The 22,838-nt window shown below is 40.9% G+C and overlaps 1 protein-coding gene across 1 annotated transcript; it reads left to right on the forward strand.

The window, feature by feature from the left end:
- Positions 1 to 4,313: 4,313 nt before the first annotated feature.
- On the forward strand, positions 4,314 to 19,517 carry LOC106584895 (histone H2A.V). Its single transcript, XM_014170525.2, has 5 exons — positions 4,314 to 4,525; positions 6,018 to 6,095; positions 17,491 to 17,604; positions 17,781 to 17,910; positions 18,088 to 19,517. The coding sequence occupies exons 1-5, from the start codon at positions 4,397 to 4,399 to the stop codon at positions 18,147 to 18,149; spliced, it is 513 nt and encodes a 170-aa protein (XP_014026000.1). The 5' UTR covers positions 4,314 to 4,396; the 3' UTR covers positions 18,150 to 19,517.
- The last annotated feature ends 3,321 nt before the right edge of the window (positions 19,518 to 22,838 follow it).

Genomic DNA, 22,838 nt, shown 5'->3' on the forward strand with positions numbered 1-22,838 from the left:
AATACTTTCCAAATGCACTGTATCTGTCATAGTGGATTCTCATTACTTCACCCAAAAAATGAATACCTTTAAGTTAAGTTGATTAATAAATATAACACCATTTTTATTTAATAGTTTCCATTACCAGTACCCATCCTGCTGCAGTATCAATGCTCCTGCACCTATCCCACAAGATACAGGTACAGTGTGCTAAAATGCCAAGCCAACCTTAACATTTGTTATCACTGCCAAGATATTATTTTCATTCATATTTTCATGAATCTCCATGTACAGGAGCTGATGGGTAGCACCTCCTGCAATACCAACTTTTTAGTTATGCTGCACTATTTTCAATGTGTCAGTATTTACAGTCCAAATATATAGAACAATTTTTGGTGTAACAGTTTGGTTTTTAGTTTGTCTTTTGCTAATGGCTGTGCCACAGCAGTGTGGTTGCCCCCTCAGTGCCCTAACAGTGATGAGTGGCAAGCAGGTCATCCTGATTGGGATAAATGGTAAGAATTTGGTTTTTAAAGACTTCTAGTTACATGTTTTTAAAGAATGTAATTCATTACCTTCTAATAATTACTCCTGACTCAGGGCGCTACATCCTGTCACTTCCTGCTCTGAACTGCATCCGGGTGTCTGAGACATTGGACAGTGGGGGTGGACGAACTTGCAAAGAGTGGCTACTGGCCAGCCACCATGACTCACCAGACCATCTTCACAGCGGACCTCTTCAAGTCCTTTGAAGACACGAAGGTGTTGGCCCCAAGAACAAAGCACTTTGGCAGGGTAAGTGTGTACATACTGTTAGGTTCTAAACAAACAGAGTAAAATCTCAAACGGATGACTAGGAAAAGCTCAAACCAAGTTTATTCCCCCAATGGGTCAAACAGCTGCAAAAGACAAAGACATGTTTCCACCAGCACAAGTATTTATACCATGCTATTAGGTGGAGTCAACTCCTTGCACATCTAGACATCAAATACAGCTCTGTTACTAGGCAGGAACTTAAGTGGTGACTGTTCCTTCTCACTTCATCTGACCTCGGGCTGAATTCCTCACTCCGGTCGGAGGTCCTGAGCAGGTTTTCATCAAGGATCTCTCTGTACCTTACTGCTGAAAAACATCCCCACAACATGATGCTGCCACCACTGTGGGACTGTGAGTGCATACAGGGATGGTGCCAGGTTTCCTCTAGACGTGACTCTTGGCATTCAGGCCAAAGAGTTCAATATTGGTTTCATCAGACCAGAGACAAGATAATCTTGTTTCTCATGGTCTGAGAGTCTTTAGATGCCTTTTGGCAAACTCCAAGCGGGCTATTATGTGCTTTTTACTGAGGAGTGGCTTCCATCTGGCCACTCTGCCATAAAGGCCTGATTGGTGGAGTGCTGCAGAGATGGTTGTCCTTCTGGAAGGTTCTCCCATCTCCACAGAGGAACTCTGGAGCTCTGTCAGAGTGACCATCGGGTTCTTGGTCACCTCCCCGACCATGACCCTTCTCCCCCGATTGCTCAGTTTGTCCAGGTGGCCAGCTCTAGGAAGAGTCTTGGTAATTCCAAACTTCTTCAATTTAAGAATGATGGAGGCCACTGTTCTTGGGGACTTTCAATGCTGCAGACATTTTTTGGTACCCTTCCCTAGATCTGTGCCTTGACACAATCCTCTCTCGGAGCTCTATTGACAATTCCTTTGACCTCATGGCTTGGCTTTTGCTCTGATATGCAGTCAACTGTGGGACCTTATATAAACAGGTGTGTGCCTTTCCAAATTATGTCCAATCAATTGAATTTACCACAGGTGGACTCCAATCAAGTTGTAGAAACATCTCAAGGATGATCAATGGAAACAGGATGCACCTGAGCTCAATTTCGAGTCTCATAGCAAAGGGTCTGAATACTTATGTAAATAAGGTATTTCTGTTTTTTTTTTTTGCAATAATTTCTAAAAACCTGTTTTCACTTTGTCGTTATGGGGTATTGTGTGTAGATTAATGAGGGAAAAAATGTGAAATCCATTTTAGAATCAAGCTGTAACGTAACAAAATGTGGAAAAAGTCAAGCGATCTGAATACTTTACGAATTCACTGTAGGCCCACCCACTTGGGAGCCAGGCCAAGCCAATCAGAATGAGTTTTTCCCCACAAAAGGGCTTTATTACAGACAGAAATACTCCACAGCACCCCACTCCCCTTCCTTAAACAATCCCGCAGGTGAAGAAGCCTGATGTGGAGGTCCTGGGCTGGCGTGGTAACACATGGTCTGCGGTTGTGAGGCCGGCTGGATGTACTGCCAAATTCTCTAAAACGACATTGGCGGCGGCTTATGGTAGAGAAATAAACCTTAAATTCTCTGGCAACAGCTCTGGCGACATTCCTGCAGTCAACATGCCAATTGCACGCTCCCTTAAAATCTTGAGACATCTGTGTCACTGTGTTGTGTGACAAACTGCACATTTTAGAGTGGCCTTTTATTGCCCCCAGCACATAATGATCATGCTATTTTATCAGCTTCTTGATATGCCACATCTGTCAGGTGGATGGATTATCTCAGCAAAGGATACATTTTCACTAACAGTGATGTAAACTCATTTGTGCACAAACATTTTGAGAGAAATAAGCTTTTTGTGCATATGCAAAAATTCTGGGATATTTTATTTCACCTCATGAAACATGGGACCAACACTTTACATGTTGCGTTTATATTCATGTTCAGTATAGATTTTCTACTACTAGATTTCTCTTACAATAAATTGTGCCCTCCTAATTCTATGAAATCAAAGAAAGTAATTGAAAGGTGGTATGCATCCCACTGCTGGCTTGCTTCTGAAGCTAGGCAGGGTTGGTCGCTAGATGGGAGACCAGATGCTGCTGGAAGTGGTGTTGGAGGGCCAGTAGGAGGCACTCTTTCCTCTGGTCTAAAAAAATATCCCAATTCTCCAGGGCAGCGATTAGGGGGGCTGTCTTTCGGATGGGAGGTTAAACGGTTGTCCTGACTCTCTGTGTCCTGGCTAAATTCACAATTTGACCATCATGGTGACTTAATCATCCCCAGTTTACAATTGGCTCATTCATCTCCTCTCCCCTGTAACTATTCCTCAGGTCGTTGCTGTAAATGAGAATGTGTTCTTGGTCAATTTACCTGGTAAAAAAAAACTGCTATATTTTCAAATGCGTTGGAAAACCTGGTCTGTTTTAAAATATGATACTCAGCTAAACTAGCATATACTGCTGAGTATTGAGTTAATTGTGTACTAATTAGATACCAATTTATTTTGTGAGGCAAATGTGTATTTTAGGTCACGCAGTTAGTTTGCAACTTTGCATCTATGCTAGGCAGCCGATAGTGGGCGCTAGATCTGCACTATGATTGATGTGCCCAGTAATACACGTGTCCCCCGTGGACCAGCTTGTACACAAGGCTGCAAAGGCGTCATTTCCCTCCTTAACTAGCTTTAATGGCGGGCCGTAGGAAAAAAAACTGGAAAAAGGTGTACTGTCTTAATAAAACACAATTTTCCACCACCATTTTCGGACAATTTAGGATGTTATACAACCTTGGCTGAACGCTATGTGCAACATCATAAATTGTCAAAAAATGTATAACTAAACCAACATAGACTACAGCCTGTCGTTTCAAATGGAAACAAACGAGTCAAAGTGGGAAGATCCAAGCTCGAGCTAGCGAGATGTTATTTTCGCGTTCTAGCAACATCTGCATATTTCCCTTAGGGAAGGCCTACTTCGTGAAATGCGCGTGTGCAATAACTCAATTCGCCTTTGCACTCCTTCTAAACAACGCATTTTTAAAAACAATTTTCAAAGGGTAAATTCTACAAAACGTAGTCTACTCTATTCATAACATATTCTAGTTTGGCGAACAGAAAACTGTATTGAGATCAAATGTTTCATAGATGAGAAAATGTGCAGAATTTCGGCTCAAATCCATCTTCTCTCACTGAGTGGAAGCGCCAACTTTTATGCATCCGTGAAATATCTGTCTCATTGTTCTGTCTGCGGTATACCGGCTGGGCACATCAATACTAGATGCAGACAAAGATTTTTATAACTAACCCATTGTTATAGCTGTGGTGTAGATCTAACGCACGCTATCGGCTGCCTAGGCTACATATATGCATGCATTATCAAAGACGAGTTGTGTATGCAATCTCCAGTTATGCGCATGCACGTAGTATATTTCAAAATTGTATTAGTCAAGCAAGTGAATAATATTGAGCGTCAATTAAAAAAAAAAAGCATACATTATGAGTGGCATTTTCTAGCTACAGTGATCCCGCCTACTTGTTGGTCTCGTGCGCAAAGAAAGACACGCCGATTTGGGTGGGGGGGGTGGAAATCTGTACAAGCAGCGCTGTGATTGGTCATAAAAGAATATTAAAATAAACAACAGGAATGCCCATTGGTCAACGTCCATTCGCGAGGAGTCCCGGGTATAGGATTGTTAAGGGTTTTATTTTTTCTCTCGGTCTTGAACCGAAATTGTTTCCCATCTCCTCAGTTCCACAACCAAATAACGAAATGGTATGTGTTTGTTATCTGTAGCGATAGTTTTATTAACTACAGATTCGTATATAATTTGTTTGTGGTTTAATTGTACATTCGCTAGCATTACCTGCTACTTCTTCAAACTAGCGTTTACCAGCTAAGCTAGCAAGTTCACGTTTCTAGCTACTAACGTTACTGTAGCTACCTAAGAGTTACTTTTTAACTTTATTTTCTGTTTGGTAATTGCTGGTGTTACATTTCCCACGTGAATTATATATTCTGCTATTTCCGCATGCAAATCATGTGGTTGATCGGCAAGTAGGCTACTAATTTCGATAGCTAACGTTAGCCTAGCTTTTTTTTTTTTTCCTTCTAGTTGGCTGGTCTGGTTGCTCCGCGGCAGTTCTGTATCATGTCAATATTGCAATATCTGTCGAGGTTATCTAACTAGATACTAATAATTAGCATTGCAGGACATTTCAGCAAATGGCTAATTCAATGGGTTTATGAAACGCTCTACTTTGCAATAGTGTTATCCAGTTTAGTTAGCTTTCTCATTTGATGCCAGCTGAGTTGTTGCTTGTCAAGAATTGGCGGGAAACGTAAACCGAAATGGGGTGATTCGCCTGGTTTTCTAGTTAGCTAACCATCTTCATAATTAGCTATTTATATATGGACATATGAATCAGTCTCGAGTTGTTTTGTCTAGGTAACGTTAGCTATGTCAGCCAGGCAAGTGAAGATGGTGACCTGGGACAGTCAGGTTATTTGGGCTCCCTTTGGGTCCCAAGGATTAAGAAACATTGACATTCGATGACAAACGTTGACAGATGTGCAACATAGATTGGAAGAGATTATCGCTGTACGAATTCTATGGTGTAGGAATTGATAAATAGAACAATGATTGCTTCAACAGTTTTTGTATTTTAAATTATCATTCAAAAATCTTGCCACCAACAATCATTTAGATCATTTATTGTTAATCGCCAAATGTACATTGTTTTTTTATCACAGGTTGAGGAATGGCTGAAAAACGCATTTAAAATGAACCCTACAAATAGCAGTGTTGGGCGATTTGGAAAGTAGTCAGTCAAATATATAATACCTTTTCTTATGAGTATCTTTAACTCACACTGGATAGATACTATGCGATTTTAAGGTTTGAACTGTGTTTAACAGTCAGAGGGTGGTCTATGGAGATAGGTGGGCTGGGATTAAAAAGCTCAACGTTATTGGTTATTACTGGTAACACTAAGACATTTATGGTATACATGTGTATATAAAAACAATTTTTGTTGTGAATGCTGTGTGTAAAATGTATATGTAACAAAATATGTCAAAATGGTTACTTTTGTCTGAAGAGGTAATATGGGTCAATAAAAAAAATGGTGGGTCAATTAACAGAGTTTGGGGATTTGTCTGGTCATTTGGGGAAGGGGTACTTGACTAGAAACCATGTGATTTGCATGCCTTATTTTAAAAGTCCAATTTTACTGGCTAATACTTTGTCTTGCACCATCTATTCCAGGCTGGTGGTAAGGCAGGAAAAGACAGTGGCAAAGCCAAGGCGAAAGCGGTGTCGCGCTCCCAGAGAGCTGGACTGCAGGTAAGATTTGAATACCACTACAGAGATCTTATATACTGAACAAAAATATAAACGTAACTTTGAAGTATTCGTTAGCTGAGAAAAAAAAAATCCTGAAATATTCCGTATGCACAAAGCTTATTTCTCTCATTCTGTGTACAAATGTTTACATCCCTGTTGACGAGCCTTTCTCCTTTGCCACGGTAATCCACCCACCTGACAGGTGTGGCTGATTAAAAGTCATGATCATTACACAGGTGCATCTTATGCTGGGGACAATAAAAGGCCACTCTAAAATGTGCAGTTTTGTCACACAACACAATGCCACAGATGTCTCAAGTTGAGGGAGTGTGCAATTGGCATGCTGAGCTGTCCATCAGAGCTATTGCCAAAGACATGAATGTGAATTTATCTGGTGGACTTTCCTGTAGTCAGCATGCCAATTGCACGATCCCTTAAAATCTTGACATCTGTGGCAACTGCACACTTTAGTGGCCTTTTATTGTCCCTAGCTCAAGATGCACCTGTGTAATGCTGTTTAATTAGCTTCTTGATATGTAACGCGTGTCAGGTCGCTGGATTATCTTGGCAAAGGAGAAATCACTAACAGGGATGTAAACAAAATTTGAGAGCAATTTACCTTTTCATGCATATGGAACACTTCTGCGATCTTTTATTTCAGCTTGTGACACATGGGACCAGTGCTTAATTTGAGCTGGATCCTGCTGGAATAGGATCTGGCACCTCTCAGTTTGGGGCTGTTTTGTTCTGGAACATATTTGGCTGGATCAGGAACCTCTCGTTGCATGAAGAATCATTTTCACGTTTTGCAATATGTCAATTCTAACAAAAGTTATCAAAGTTAATTTGAGTTGCCTCTGTTAATTATTCCCCCACACACACAAAAAGCACTTGAGAAAGTTTTTTTTTCAGGCTGGGTCTAATATTCTGAGTTTATTTGGGTTGATTTGTGCAACATTGTAACTTATGTTTGAGACCAACGCGTGGCTGTGTGAAGCGCGCCAATATGTCTCATAACTAGAAAGAAATTAACTTTCTATGAGCTCTCGACTCTGCTAGACAACTCATCTCTTTAGCGTTGCATGTCATTTATTTCCTTATAGAATCATAGCCATGTGACGGGTTCTGAATGAACTGCAGCACCCCTGATAAATGTAAACACATTTACCGAAGTTGAAGAATTATTGCTGTCCAGAAATAAATTAAATCATTCAGAATAGCATACTACACCATGAGAAGGCCTGTAATTTAGCCACAGGGATTAGTATATATTTTTGGGGGAAATAGCCTAGCTGGATTGTAGCCCAATAACAAGGAATAGCCTACAGTCAGGAATGTGTGGAAAATCTGTCAGTGGGAGAAAAAAACATGCGGACAACAGCCCATTCGCAAGATTTGAAATACATTTAAGGGAAAACGCGTTGTAAAGCAAATGGCTCCTGCTGAAAAGGGAAGAGTACGCTGTAGGCTACCAAAATATTTGCTCAACTTCCAAATATTGTTTTACGAGAGGCTTTTGGCACGAGCGCTTTGACAATCACCAGCGAGTGAGCTGGCCGTCATTGGGTGATCCTAAAAAATGGTTTACAGTTTCATTTCCCCTTCTTGTAGCCTACAGTAGGTCTCCATACATGTAGGCTATTGATGGAATCAAGACGAGGTAGTTTTTATTGTTTTGTTTGTCAGTGTCAAAGTACCCTGCCATTCCGCTCATTTGTGTGGTATTAAAAAAGATTCTGCCAAAGTCTCCAGTCATGTAGAATTCCATGAAATGCGCTTATAATAAAAGGCCACATTTTTCCTGGACCCTAGGCTACTAAAAACACTCCCATTTGTGCCACATCTGTAAGTCCCTCTACTGATCTATACCATGACGCAAATGTGACAATATGCATGCAATGCTTTATTATAAAGCTGTCGAACATTTTACTCCCCAGGTCACACCCACGCCTCTCATGCGTACTTTGGGCCAGCACCTCGTGATTTTACAAATTAAGCACTGCTTAACACTTTACATGTTGCAGTTCATATTTGTTCAGTATGTCTAAATTGACTGACTTCCTTTATAAACTGTAACTCAGTAAAATCTTTGAAATTGTTGCCTTTATATTGTTATCTCTGTGTACAGCGGATTCGGAAAGTATTCAGACTGACTTTATCCAAAATGGACAAAAAAAAAAATCCTCATCAATCTACACCAATCCCTAGAATGACAAAGCGAAAACAGGTTTTTAGTAATGTTTGCAAATGTGATAGATGTATATTATAAAGTTCCTTATTTACTAGGGATGCATGATATATCATAATTGGCCGATATTAGCTAAAAATACCAGCATCGGCCCGATGTCAAAGCTGACGTGCCTACCTATATAACGTAGGTAGATGATGCCATGAAAAATAGTGCTAAACAGAACAAAAGCAGTTCAAGTCAAGCAGTCATTTGAAAGAGTAAGAATTTCAGGGAGACAACTCAAAGGCGAAATCCATTAACCTCTATGGGCTAGGTGGGACGCTAGCGTCCCCCCCGTGGTGCACTCCATCAACAGCAGGTGCATTTCAAGAGCGGCAAATTTGAATCCAAATAAATGTCAAAATTCAATTTTTTCAAACATACAACTATTTTACACCCTTTGAAAGATAAACATCTCCTTAATCTAACCACGTTTTACGATTTCAAAAAGGTTTTACGGCGAAAGCATAAATTTAGAGTATGTTAGGACAGTACATTTACAAGAGTTGTGTGTAATGTTTTGTCAATTCAAAGACAGGGTCACCAAAACCATAAAACCAGCTAAAATGATGCACTAACCTTTTACAATCTCCATCAGATGACACTCCTAGGACATTATGTTAGACAATGCATGCATTTTTAGTTCTATCAAGTTCATATTTATATCCAAAAACAGCGTTTTACTATGGCATTGATGTTGAGGAAATCGTTTCCCTCCAATAACCGGCAGTCAAGTCAACACCACAAATTAAATAATTAAAATTAGAAAACATTGGTAAAATATTATATTGTCATTTAAAGAATTATAGATTTACATCTCTTGAACGCAATCAACTTGCCAGATTTAAAAATAACCTTACTGGGAAATCACACTTTGCAATAATCTGAGCACTGCGCCCAGAAAAATACGCGTTGCGATACAGACTAGACGTCATGTTGGGGAGATCTAAAATCGAAAATACTATGTAAATAATCCATTACCTTTGATTCTCTTCATCAGATGTCACTTCCAGGTATCACAGGTCCATAACGAATGTAGTTTGTTCAAAAAAGCTCATCATTTATGTCCAAAAATCTCCGTCTTGTTAGCACATGATCTAAGCCAGCCGGACTTCCGTCATGAACGAGGGGAAAAAAATATTTACGTTCGTTCAAACATGTCAAACGTTGTATAGCATAAATCATTAGGGCCTTTTTTAACCAGAACATGAATAATATTCAAGGTGGACGAATGCATACTCTTTTATAACGTATTGGAACGAGGGTACCCAACATGAACTCGCGTGCCAGGTGTCTAATGGGCCATCATCGTTCCATGGCTCTTGTTCGGTCAGATCTCCCTCCAGAAGACTCAAAACACTTTGTAAAGGCTGGTGACATCTAGTGGAAGCAATAGGAAGTGCCAAAATATTCCTCAGCCCCTGTGTTTTTCAATGGGATAGGTTTAAAGGTAATACAACACATCAGGTATCCACTTCCTGTCAGAAAATGTCTCAGGGTTTTGCCTGCCAAATGAGTTCTGTTATACTCACAGACACCATTCAAACAGTTTTAGAAACTTTAGTGTTTTCTATCCATATATAATAAGTATATCCATATTCTAGTTACTGGGTAGGATTAGTAACCAGATTAAATCGGGTACATTTTTTTTATCCAGCCGTGCAAATACTGCCCCCTAGCCCTAACAGGTTAACGCCAAGATAATGGAATTCATTGCCCTTTACAATCAACTGTTCTGTCATGGATGATGTTAGCTTTCACTGACTGGTCGAGCATCTCGAGCCCCGGTACACACTACAAAGTAGGTGCTATTTTTTTTCAGATGTTTCGCTACCGGAGTTACAGTTTTGTTGAAATGCACATCTAAGTCTATATACAATGTGAGCAAAAGAGGTGAGATAAGGGAGGTAAAGGCAAAAAGGGTCATGTTGGCAAAGTAAATACAATATAGCACTGCTATTGGCTTCACGACTGAAATTTGGACCAGTGAAGTCGGCCCCATGAGCATGCTGAGTCTGACAGCACAGTGGGTCGACGAAGATTTGGTACAGAGGAGAAGGCAGTATTGCATGCTCAAGAAAGTGCTGGTTCTCATACCGCTGCTGCCATTTCAATGGCATTTGAGAACGTTTAACTTGGAAACATGAACATACTCCTAGTGCAATTTCAACAACTGACTCAAGAAATAAGCTAATCAACTGCATCTGCAGCAGATGTGATACCCTCTGTCATGGCATTGAAACGCCTACTCAATTAAACTGCTGACACTAACTTAGAAAAGTACTCAAGGCTGTGAACAAGCGACTGTGGCGTTTTCTGAGCCTCTTTACTGTGTCGCCACCATGCTCGACGCTAGGTACAAGGACCGCTACTTCGATGCGGATAAGAAACAGGGTTTACGTGAAATATTACGTACACAGCTGGACAAGATGGAAATGGACAGTGCGCTGAGGACAGACAGAGCTGAAACTTCACTGCGTGACATCCGGGGTGAAATGGTACGTGTGTTTTCATATTGAACCGTTCGGTTCAGGGTCCACGGTGGGGTAGGCACTGAACAATACATTAATCATATATTATAGCGGGGGGGGGAAGTTTGTATATACCCCCCCAGCTATAATATGATTAATGTATTGTTCAGTGCCTACCCCACCGTGGACCCTGTACCGAACGGTTCAAAACGAAAACACACGTACCATTTCACCCCGGATGTCACGCAGTGAAGTTTAGGCTCCGTCTGTCCTCAGCGCACTGTCCATTTCCATCTTGTCCAGCTGTGTACATATCATTTCACGTAAACCCTGTTTCCTTCCAGGCTTTTTCATCATTGAACTTATATGGTGATTGGCATCTAAACTTTCACAGTATTGCTACACTGACTGGCAACACAGTTCGTCTTTCAACTGTCTGTTAGAGAGCTACCTTACTGTAATGGCTCATTTCATTACAGCAGAGTGGGAAATAAAAAGCCATGTCCTTCAAACACGTCCCCTTCAGAGTAGTGATGAGTGTAAACTTGAAGCGCTAAGGGAAGTAGTTGCAGTGTGGAAGTTGAGGTGTAATGTAATGATCCCTATGACAACGCTATAAATATTATAAATGCATTTACACTAGATGGATTGGGGCCACAGAGGATGCTTTGTTCACATTGCTTTTGAGACGCTAGAATAACAATGTCGGTGAATCCTGTCTCTTGCCTCCAAGCAAAGACCAGGAAGGTGGTATCCTTTAATTAAACACTTGCTGCACGTGTTTTCAAGACAAAACAGGAGATGCTGGCGCTGCCAAACCACAAATTAATCCAAGATGTCCCTACTAGATAGAATTCATGACATGGTTGAGAGACCTTAAGCGCAAAGTTGCGGTGTATTCTACACTGACTGAGCAAGCTGTGAGGAATGTCAAAGATATTGTGACTGTCTGAAAATTGACAACTTCCTCTGCTAGTCTTATCAGTGTGCAAACCTCTCTGTCACAACACTGAGCATTCCATCAGTTTCCATGGTCCTGCCTATGAGAACAATGATCCTGAAATCAATGGTGGCATCTGAGCAATGGTGGTATCCCCGCAGTAAGGAATGTCAAGACTGCTATCAGAGTTAACCTGGAGCCTAGATATGCTGACCCTGGTGTCCAAGACTTCTTACACAGGAGCACCGCTTTGGACTCCCGGTTCAAGTCCCTGTTAGACAAGCAGCAGCATCCAGGTGTAACAGCAGAGATTATGGCCAATATCAGGTATTGTATTTTATTTATGAAGTAATAATTTTCATAGAAATAGAAAAACAACAATCATATTTTGAATGACACTTTAAGAGTAGTAATTTTCATAATTTAATTCTGCAATATCATGCCAAACGCGCCAACCCCTCTCCAGAGACTGCAGACGACAGGGGTTCTCCTCCAGAAGAAGTCTGCCATGGCTGAGCTTTTTGGGAGTTGTTCATGACCCAGGAGAAGGGGAACCGAGCCAAAGGTCAGGGTCATAGAGGTGACCTCATACAGGGACGTGGACTCTATTCCCCTGATCTACTTACATGGTGGAAGACTGGGCTAGGTGGGACGTTTGCGTCCCACCCTAGTCAACAGCCAGTGGAATCCCGTGGCGCGATATTCAAATACCTTAGAAATGCTATTACTTCAATTTGTCAAACATATGACTATTTTACACCATTTTAAAGACAAGACTCTCGTTAATCTGACCACACTGTCCGATTTCAAAAAGGCTTTACAACGAAAGCAAAACATTAGATTATGTCAGCAGAGTACCCAGCCAGAAATAATCAGACCCATTTTTCAAGCTAGCATATGTCACAAAAACCCAGAAGACAGCTAAATGCAGCACTAACCTTTGATCTTCATCAGATGACACACCTAGGACATTGTTATACAATGCATGCATGTTTTGTTCAATCAAGTTCATATTTATATCAAAAACCAGCTTTTTACATTAGCATGTGACGTTCAGAACTAGCATACCCCCCGCAAACTTCCGGTGAATTTACTAAATTACTCACGATAAACGTTCACAAAAAGCATAACAATTATTTTAAGAATTATAGATACAGAACTCCTCTATGCACTCGATATGTTCGATTTTTAAAATAGCTTTTCGGTGAAAGCACATTTTGCAATATTCTAAGTAGATAGCCCGGCATCACAGGGCTAGCTATTTAGACACCCAGCAAGTTTAGCACTCACCAAAGTCAGATTTTACTATAAGAAAAATGTTATTACCTTTGGTGTTCTTCGTCAGAATGCACTCCCAGGACTTCTACTTCAATAACAAATGTTGGTTTGGTCCCAAATAATCCATTGTTATATCCAAACAGCGGCGTTTTGTTCGTGCGTTCAAGACACTATCCGAAAGGGTAAAGAAGGGTGACGAGTATGGCGCATTTCTTGACAAAATTCTAAATATTCCATTACCGTACTTCAAAGCATGTCAACCGCTGTTTAAAATCAATTTTTATGCCATTTTTCTCGTAAAAAAGCAATAATATTCTGACCGGGAATCTGCATTTAGGTAAACAGACGAAAGAAAATAAAGCATGGGGTCGACTCGGGCACGCGCCTAAGCCCATTGTCCTCTGATCGGCCACTTGCCAAAAGCGATAATGTGTTTCAGCCTGGGGCTGCCTCGATATCATTCAGCTTTTTCCCGGGCTCTGGGAGCCTGTGGGAGCCGTCGGAAGTGTCACGTTACAGCAAAGATCCTCAGTCTTCAATAAAAAGAGCCAAGATGAAACACAACTTGTCAGACAGGCCACTTCCTGTTCAGAATCCTCTCAGGTTTTTGCCTGCCATATGAGTTCTGTTATACTCAGACACCATTCAAACAGTTTTAGATACTTTAGGATGTTTTCTATCCAAAGCCAATAATTATATGCATATTCTAGTTACTGGGCAGGAGTAGTAACCAGATTAAATCGGGTACGTTTTTTTTATCCGGCCGTGTCAATACTACACCCAACAGGTAAACTAGGCAAGTCAGTTAAGAACAAATTCTTATTTACAATGATGGCCAAACCCGGACAACGCTAGGCCAATTGTGCGCCACCCTATGGGACTCCCAATCACGGCCCGGTTGAGATACAGCCTGGATTCGAACCAGGGACTGTAAGGAATCCTATTGCACTGCGATGCAGTGCCTTAGATGTGTCAAGCATTCTCGTACAGTTAAAAGGCTGCACATTTTTTTTTAAACTTATTTTGGCAAGGAAATATCGGTACTGGCCAAAAAGTCATATTTGTGCATCCCTATTCACATTACTATTCAGACCCTTTGCTATGAGACTTGAAATTGAGCTCAGGTGCATCCTGGTTCCATTGATCTTTCTTGATTGGAGTCCACCTGTGGTAAATTCAATTGATTGGACATGATTTGGAAAGGCGCACAAACACCTAAGGTCCCACAGTTGACAGTGCATGTCGGCACAAAAACAAGCCATGAGGTCGACGGAATTCTCCTTCGTACTCTGAGACAGGCTTGTCAAGGCACAGATCTGGGGAAGGGTACCAAAACATTTCTGCAGCATTGAAGGTCCTCAAGAACACAATGGCCTCTATTCTTAAACAGAATAAGTTTGGAAGCACCAAGACTCTTCCTAGAATTGGCAGCCTGGCCAAACTGAGCAATCGGGGGAGAAGGGCCTTAGTCAAGGAGGTGACCAAGAACCTGACGGTTACTCTGAAAGAGCTACAGAGTTCCTCTGTGGAGATGCGGGAACTTTCCAGAAGGAGAACCATCTCTGCAGCACTCACCAATCAGGCCTTTATGGTAGTGGCCAGGCGGAAGCCACTCCTCAGCAAAAGACACATGACTGCCTGCTTGGAGTTTGCCAAAAGGCACCTCAGAAGACTGTCAGACCATGAAACCAAGATTGAACTCCGGCCTGAATGCCAAGCCTCGTGTCTGGGGGAAACCTGGCACCATCCCTACAGTAAAGCACGGTGGTGGCATCAGCATGCTGTGTGGATGTTTTTCAGCAGCAGGGTCTGGGAAACTAGTCAAGGGAAAGATGAATGGAGCGAAGTTCAGAGATCCTTGATGAAAACCTGCTCAGGACCTCAGACTGGGGCGACGGTTCACCATTCAACAGGACAACGACCCTATGCACACAGCCAAGACAACGCAGGAGTGGCTTCAGGCAAGTCTCAATGTCCTTGAGTGACCCAGTCTTGAACCCAATCGAACATCTCTGGAGAAACCTGCAAATAGCTGTGCAGCGATGCTCCCCATCAAACCAGATTTTGAGGATCTCCAGAGAATGGAGAAACTCAATACATGTGTGCCAAGCTTGTGTTCTACTCAAGAAGATTTGAGTCTGTCAAAGGTGCTTCAACTAAGTAAATTGTCAATACGTATGTGATATTTGAAATTGTTTGCGCACACAAAAAACTGAAGCTTTTGCTTTGTCATTATGGGTCTAAATACTTTTCGTATGCACCTTGTCATTCATTGTAATGGACCTTGAGTTTCTGTGCTGTTATGCTCTCTTCAAAGCAAGTAGCAATTCTATTTTGCATGTTCCTGGTAGAGGTCGACCGAATAATCGGAATAGCCGATTTAATTAGAGCCGATTTCAAGTTTTCATAACAATCGTTATTTTTGGATGCCGATTTGGGCAAATTTTTATTTTTAATAGTCCTTAACTAGGCAAGTCAGTTAAGAACACATTCTTATTTTCAATGACGGCCTAGGAACGGTGGGTTAACTGCCTTGTTCAGGGGCAGAACGAGAGATTTTTACCTTGTCAGCTCGGGGATTCAATCTTGCAACCTTACGGTTAACTAGTCCAACACACTAACCACCTGCTTTACATTGCACTCCACGAGGTTACGCGAATGCAGTAAGAAGCCAAGGTAAGTTGCTAGCTAGCATTAAATGTATCTTATAAAAAACAATCAAGCATAATCACTAGTTAAACTAGTAATATCAACCATGTGTAGTTATCTAGCATTCGTTGCATATAATCGCTTAGGTACACGTTGCTCCAACCATAAACATCAATGCCTTAAAATCAATACACAAGTATATATTTTTAAACCTGCATATTTAGTTAATATTGCCTGCTAACATGAATTTCTTTTAACTAGGGAAAATGTGTCACTTCTTGCAAACAGTCAGTGTATATGCAGCAGTTTGGGCCGCCTGGCTCGTTGCGAACTGTGAAGACTATTTCTTCCTAACAAAGACAGCCGACTTCACCAAACGGGGGATGATTTAACAAAAGCGCATTTGCGAAAAATGCACAATCGTTGCACGACTGTACCTAAACATCAATGCCTTTTTAAAATCAATACACAGAAGTATGTTTTTAAACCTGCAAATTTAGCTAAACGAAGTTCTTGTTAGCAGTCAATATTAACCAGGTGAAATTGTGTCATTTTGCATTCATTGCACGCAGTCAGGGTATATGCAACACTTTGGGTAATTTGTCAGCGTTTTACGTAATTATGACATAACACTGAAGGTTGTGCAATGTAACGTATTGTTTTCGAGAGTTTCCGGATTCGACCATATTAATGACCTAAGGCTCGTGTTTCTGTGTTATGTTATAATTAAGTCTATGATTTGATAGAGCAGTCTGACTGAGCGATGGTAGGCAGCAGCAGGCTTGTAAGCATTCATTCAAAATAGCACTTTCGTGTGATTTGCCAGCAGCCCTTCGCAATGCTTTAAGCGTTGCTCTGTTTATGACTTCAAGCCTATCTACTCCTGAGATTAGGCTGGTGTAACCGATTTGAAATGGCTAGCTAGTTAGACGGGTGCGCGCTAATAGCGTTTCAAATGTCACTCGCTCAGACTTGGGAGTAGTTTTTTTTCCCTTCCGCTACATGGGTAACGCTGCTTCGAGGGTGGCTGTCTGTGTTCCTGATTCGAGCCCAGAGGAGCGAGGAGAGGGACGGAAGCTATACTGTTACACTGGCAATACTAAAGTGCCTATAAGAACATCCAATAGTCAAAGGTATATGAAGTATAGAGAGAGTCCTATAATAACTACAACCTAAAACATCTTACCTGGAAATATTGAAGCCTCATGTTAAAAGGAACCACCAGCTTTCATATGTTCTGAGCAAGGAACTTAAACGTTAGCTTTTTTACGTGGCACATATTGCACTTTTACTTTCTTCTCCAACACTTTGTTTTTGCATTATTTAAACCAAATTGAACATTTCATTTATTTGAGGCTAAATTTATTTTATTGATGTATTATATTAAGTTAAAATAAGTGTTCATTCAGTATTGTCATTATTACAAATAAATCTAAAAAATATTTTTTTTTAATTTTTTAATCGGCTTTTTGGGGCCTCCAATAATCGGTATCGGCGTTAAAATCATAATCGGTCGACCTCTAGTTCCTGGTATTACAAAATAACTCTTCCGTTCAACTGGCTTACATTTTTTTGTTTCTCTTCATGTTTCAGTGCTCATATGTAAGGCTATTACTAGAAACCACTCATTCCACGCAGAGCCGTGGTGTAGTGGCGACACTCCCTGGCAACTGTCCAACAGACTAGATTAAATCCCTATGTCCACCCTTCTCAAGGTTTCTCCCACTTGCTTGTCTCCCCACCAAATATATATATATATATATATATATATATATATATATATATATATATATGCCTCTCATTTGTCCCCTGGTTTCTTCCTACCAGTTCCCAGTGGGTCGTATCCACAGGCACTTGAAGACTCGTACTACCAGCCATGGCCGTGTAGGAGCCACAGCGGCCGTGTACAGTGCTGCCATCCTCGAATACCTCACCGCTGAGGTGAGTTTAACACACCATCTGACACAATACATTCTGTTGGATTAGACTATTGCTGTCATGTAAACGATGTCATTTATCCATTTGTGGGATTGGAAAGATGTTTTAAGAGTGCTATTGAATAGTAGACCTCTGAATCGTTATATTTTTAAGTTTAAGGTTTGCTGATTTGTTTCCAGGTGCTGGAGTTGGCGGGCAACGCTTCCAAAGATCTGAAGGTGAAGCGCATCACTCCTCGCCACTTGCAGCTCGCTATCCGTGGAGACGAGGAGTTGGACTCCCTCATCAAGGCCACCATTGCTGGAGGAGGTGAGTTGAGAAGGCACACTGTTATTAGATCACTTGCTCTCACACAGTTATACAAACAAACACCGCATATGCACCTGTTTTTGGACAATTTCTATTGTGTAGTACACATGGAGATTGTTAACAAGAGATTAATTTTGTAACATGCACTCAATCATTCTTGTTTGCTGCTTTTTCTAGGTGTGATCCCTCACATCCACAAGTCCTTGATCGGGAAGAAGGGCCAGCAGAAGACTGCATAGACAGACCATCTTATTGACTGTGAAGGCTTGTATTCTGACTGGACTGTGTTCGGAGACACTTGTATTCAGACTGACTTGACTGACCAGAACTTCACATTGGTATTTTATTATTAATATTATAGCTAACGATGAGTGATTAAGGTTTTTCATTATTGTAATATTTCCCATAACGAGAAACTCTAAGACCAACACATTTGTATTAGGGCTGGGCGATTATGGTCTAAAAATCAGATCTTTTTTTTCTTCTAACTTATGGGTGGTTCCTAAATGTAATGACAGTCTAATTCGGGGCTTGTGAAATTATACTTAGGCTAAATATAAGCCTTCCACAACACACTAATTCATTATTTTATCAAAGTAGTTTAACATGCTTTTTTGCAATCACTGATCTAGCTTTCAAGTTTATGAAAATTCCCTTTTCTTTCAAATTTAACCAGGAGCATGCATAATATACATTCACTAATTAACTTATTGTAGCAAGCATTATAGAAAATTAACACCGGTTTCAAGCACAAGCCCACATGCTAGTAGGTAGCCAGCTAATCTTTATATTTCAAGTTTTGCTAACTTGGATCTATTTGCTAGCTAACAAGGCAGAACAGTGGAGTTATGAACACACCCTTCTGTCTCCAACTGTTTAAACAGCATGCTATCCTGTCTACTTTGTTCAGATTTTGAAATGAAGTGCCCTACTTAATCAGAACGAGACATTTCCAATCATTATTTTATCCTTATTGCAGATTTAAAATACTCGACTGCTAGTATACGTCTTTGATAAAATGCTGCTCGCTGTACTTGGTAGTGCAATGCTGCGTGTGACAAACTGAGCATACATTTTGTTCGTGTCTGCTCTGTGTGCAATTTCAGTAGTTCAGACAAAGGGTATCCTTACCTTTGTGTCCATATGATTTTTTTATTTTATGGACCAAACCTTAAATGCAAATGGAGACTTTTTGTCCGATCTGTCCAAAATGAGCTCAATGGTTTGAGCTTAGATTTAAGCTTGTCACCTGCCTTTGGGACAACTCCTGTTTTTAGGGTGGAGACTTTCATCTTGTCATTATATACAGTTCTCTGGTGTTAGTGGGAAGGAGCGACTAAGTTGAGACCAAAAAGACATGAGAACAAGCAGACATAACACTCATAAAAATGAAAATACAAACATTGATTCTTGCGATATAGGCATTTGGAATATCGCTCAAATTAATTAGATCGCTCAGCCCTAATTTGTATGCCATTTTAAGGTTGTTGGGCAGGACAGAGGAAATAATCATACCTTTGTCAGATTGTGAAAGTTGAATTTGATTGGCAGGGCTTCATAAATGTTTTATACTGAAATGGAATTAAACTCATTTTTATAAAAACGAAGCTGGTTGTGGTTTTCTGTATTTGTTTGGCTAAATTATTAGAATATCCTCTAGTGTTAAGAAACTTCGGCACATTATGCTATGGTAAGTATTGTCTTTATTTGCAAATACTTCCAACAAAGACTCAAGGCTAGGGTTGCTAAGAGTGGGTATACTACTGGAAACTTTCAAGGTTTATAAAGAATTGGCCAATTGAGTAATGTTTTTATAGACATAGATATATATCTATCTATATCCACAAAAATAGTCTGGTAAATGCAGGCTTAGGAGATCTTATGTTTTAGTCTACAAGAATCAGCTAGTCACTTATTGTGAATTTTGAAGCGTTTTATGTAATCCAAGTGAGCACGTTAAGGCTTCATCATTCATGAAGGTCATGTTAACTGATCATCTTATAGAGAAACATATGATCTCCTGCGCCTGTTAACCACGCAAACTTTTCAGCATTTATCCCAATTCCTTGCCCCCATAGGAATAGCCAAACCATAAAAGATGGACTCTACCATTATAGCGTCTGACAGCATGGGCAAAGCCATTGAGCCTACAACACAGGAATCCCCACCCGGTTGACTAATTTAAAATGGTGGAAGCCCTCAATGGCCCTGCCCATGCTAAAATTGCTTTTTGGCCACTACAGGCTTCATATTAATGAACCAGAGTTGACTAATTTCTGGTTTTTTAGGACTACAAGCTGGATTTACTCTATTTGGAATTGTTTTAGATGACAGTGAAGGTGGAAAGCTTCAAGTTCCTTGGCGTACACATCACTGACAAACTGAAATTGACCACCCACACAGACAGTGTGGTAAAGGTGCAACAGAGCCTCTTCAACCTCAGGAGGCTGAAGAATTTGGCTTGTCACCTTAAACCCTAAAATGTTTAGATGCACAATTGAAAGCACCCTTTCGGTCTGTATCACCGCCTGGTACGGCAACTACACCCTCAACCGCAAGGCTCTCCAGAGGGTGGTGTGGGTCTGCTCAACGCATTACCAGGGGCAAACTACCCGTCCTCCAGGACACCTACAGTACCCGACGTCACAGGAAGGCCAAAAAGGTAAAGGATGTTTTCAATCCCCAAATTCAAGAAAGCGTACTGTATTATATAGAGCCTTAGTTGCATGGAACTTCCATCTTATATTGCTCAAATAAACTGCAAACCTGGTTTAAAAAAAACGGGTAAAGCAACACCTCGCGGCGCAATGACTCTCCCCTATTTGACCTAGATAGTTTGTATGTAGGCTACGTGTGCCTTAAACTTTTATTTTATTTTTTTAAGTCTCTAGTTCTGTCTTTGAGCTGTTCTTGTCTATTGATGTTTTGTGTGGACCCCAGGAAGAGTAGCTGCTGCTTTTGCAACAGCTAATGGGGATCCTAAAATACCAAACCACCCGAACCCCTGCCTGTTAACCTCGCTATCTATTGGTTAGCATTGTTCCAGTAACAGGAAGGTTGCTGCATCGAATCCCTGAGCTGACAAGGTAAAAATCAGTCGTTGTGCTGTTAACCCACTGTTCCCCGGGCACCGACGATGTCGATTTAAGGTAGCCAGCCCCCTGCACCTCTGATTCAGAGCGGTTGGATTAAATGCGTTAGACACATTTCAGTTGAATTCATTTGGTTGGACAACTGACTAGGTATCCCCCTTTCCCTATCATCCAGAAGGTGAGGTTATTACTGGTGCATCAAAGCTGGGACCAAGAGACTGAAACTGCTATCTCAAGGCAGTTAGACTGTTAATTAGCATTCACTAACACAGAGAGGATGCTGCCTAGAGACAGACTAGAAATACCTGGCCACTTTAAGAAATGGAACACTAGTCACTTTGATAATGTTTACATATCTTGCATTACTTAAGTATGTACTGGTATCGATACTATTCTACTATCTTAGTCATTTTAATGTTTACAAATCTTGCATTAATCATGTGTATATGTAGTATTCTACTGTGTCTTAGTCCATGCCGCTCTGACATCACTCATCCATTTAAACTCAGCAAAAAAAAAAGAAACGTCCTCTCACTGTTAACTGCGTTAATTTTCAGCAAACTTAACATGTGTAAATATTTGTATGAACACAAGATTCAACTGAGACATACACTGAACAAGTTCCACAGACGTGACTAATATAAATGGAATGTGTCCCTGAACAAAGGGGGGGTCAAAATCAAAAGTAACAGTCAGTATCTGGTGTGGCCACTAGCTGCATTAATTACTGCAGTGCATTTCCTCCTCATGGACTGCACCAGATTTGCTAGTTCGTGCTCAAATCCCCGAGCTGACAAGGTAAAAATCTGTAGTTCTGCCCCTGAACAAGGCAGTTAACCCACTGTTCCCCGGTAGGCTGTCATTGTAAATAAGAATTAGTTCTTAACTGACTTGCCTATGTAACCGATGTGAAATGGCTAGTTAGTTAGCGGTGGTGCGCGCTAATAGGGTATATCTTAACACTACAGCATACAAAGACATTCTAGACGATTCTGTGCTTCCAACTTTGGGGAAGTCCCTTTCCTTTTTCAGGATGACAATTCCCCCATGCACAAAGCAAGGTCCATACAGAAGTTGTTTGTTGAGATCAGTGTGGAAGAACTTGATTGGCCTGCACAGAGCCCTGACCTCAACCCCATCCAACACCTTTGGGATGAATTGGAACGCAGACTGCGAGCCAGGCCTAATTGCCCAACATCAGTGCCCGACCTCACGAATGCTCTTGTGGCTGAATGGAAGCAAGTCCCCGACGCAATGTTCCAAAATCTAGTGGAACGCCTTCCAAGAAGAGTGGAGGCTGTTATAGCAGCAAAGGGGAGACCAACTCCATATTAATGCCCATGATTTTGGAATGAGATGTTCATACTGTTGGTCATGTATATGCACTGCTAAACATACTGCAGCTGCAACTAACTCCAAGTAAACCTCATTGTCTTCTAAAATCCCACCCACAAAGGATCATTTGTTCTCTTTTTTTGTCAATGTACCTCATCAGTGTCATTCCGTCTTTTTTTTATCCCTTGATGCTGCTTGAATGGACTCATTCCCTTCTCTCACTTCCTTGGCTGCTCTCTCAAGAACTTCAAGGGGGGGGCTAGACCCCTGCTTGTTTTACGTTTGTAAACACAGGGCATGATTATGTCTGCTCTGTACCAATAAAAATGCTATCTTGAGTTCATATTCATGACACATTGCAAAAATACTGTGTAAAACTGACAAAATCTAATGAATCATAATTTGTATGGGGTTGGTGGCCATTGACTCAGGCAAATGTTTTGGCTATATTAACCCACACAGCTACAAGGATGCAGTTTCATGCTGAGTTTAGGACATATC

The sequence above is a fragment of the Salmo salar genome, chromosome ssa24 (assembly GCF_905237065.1).
Source record: "Salmo salar chromosome ssa24, Ssal_v3.1, whole genome shotgun sequence".
NCBI classification, from domain to species: domain Eukaryota; kingdom Metazoa; phylum Chordata; class Actinopteri; order Salmoniformes; family Salmonidae; genus Salmo; species Salmo salar.

Excerpts from the sequence above, each read along its gene's own strand:
- LOC106584895 (XM_014170525.2), top strand. The coding sequence starts at position 4,397 with ATGCCCATTGGTCAACGTCCATTCGCGAGGAGTCCCGGGTATAGGATT. Across the intron at positions 6,096-17,490 it reads CCCAGAGAGCTGGACTGCAG|TTCCCAGTGGGTCGTATCCA; the intron begins GTAAGATTTGAA and ends TCTTCCTACCAG. Across the intron at positions 17,605-17,780 it reads TCGAATACCTCACCGCTGAG|GTGCTGGAGTTGGCGGGCAA; the intron begins GTGAGTTTAACA and ends ATTTGTTTCCAG.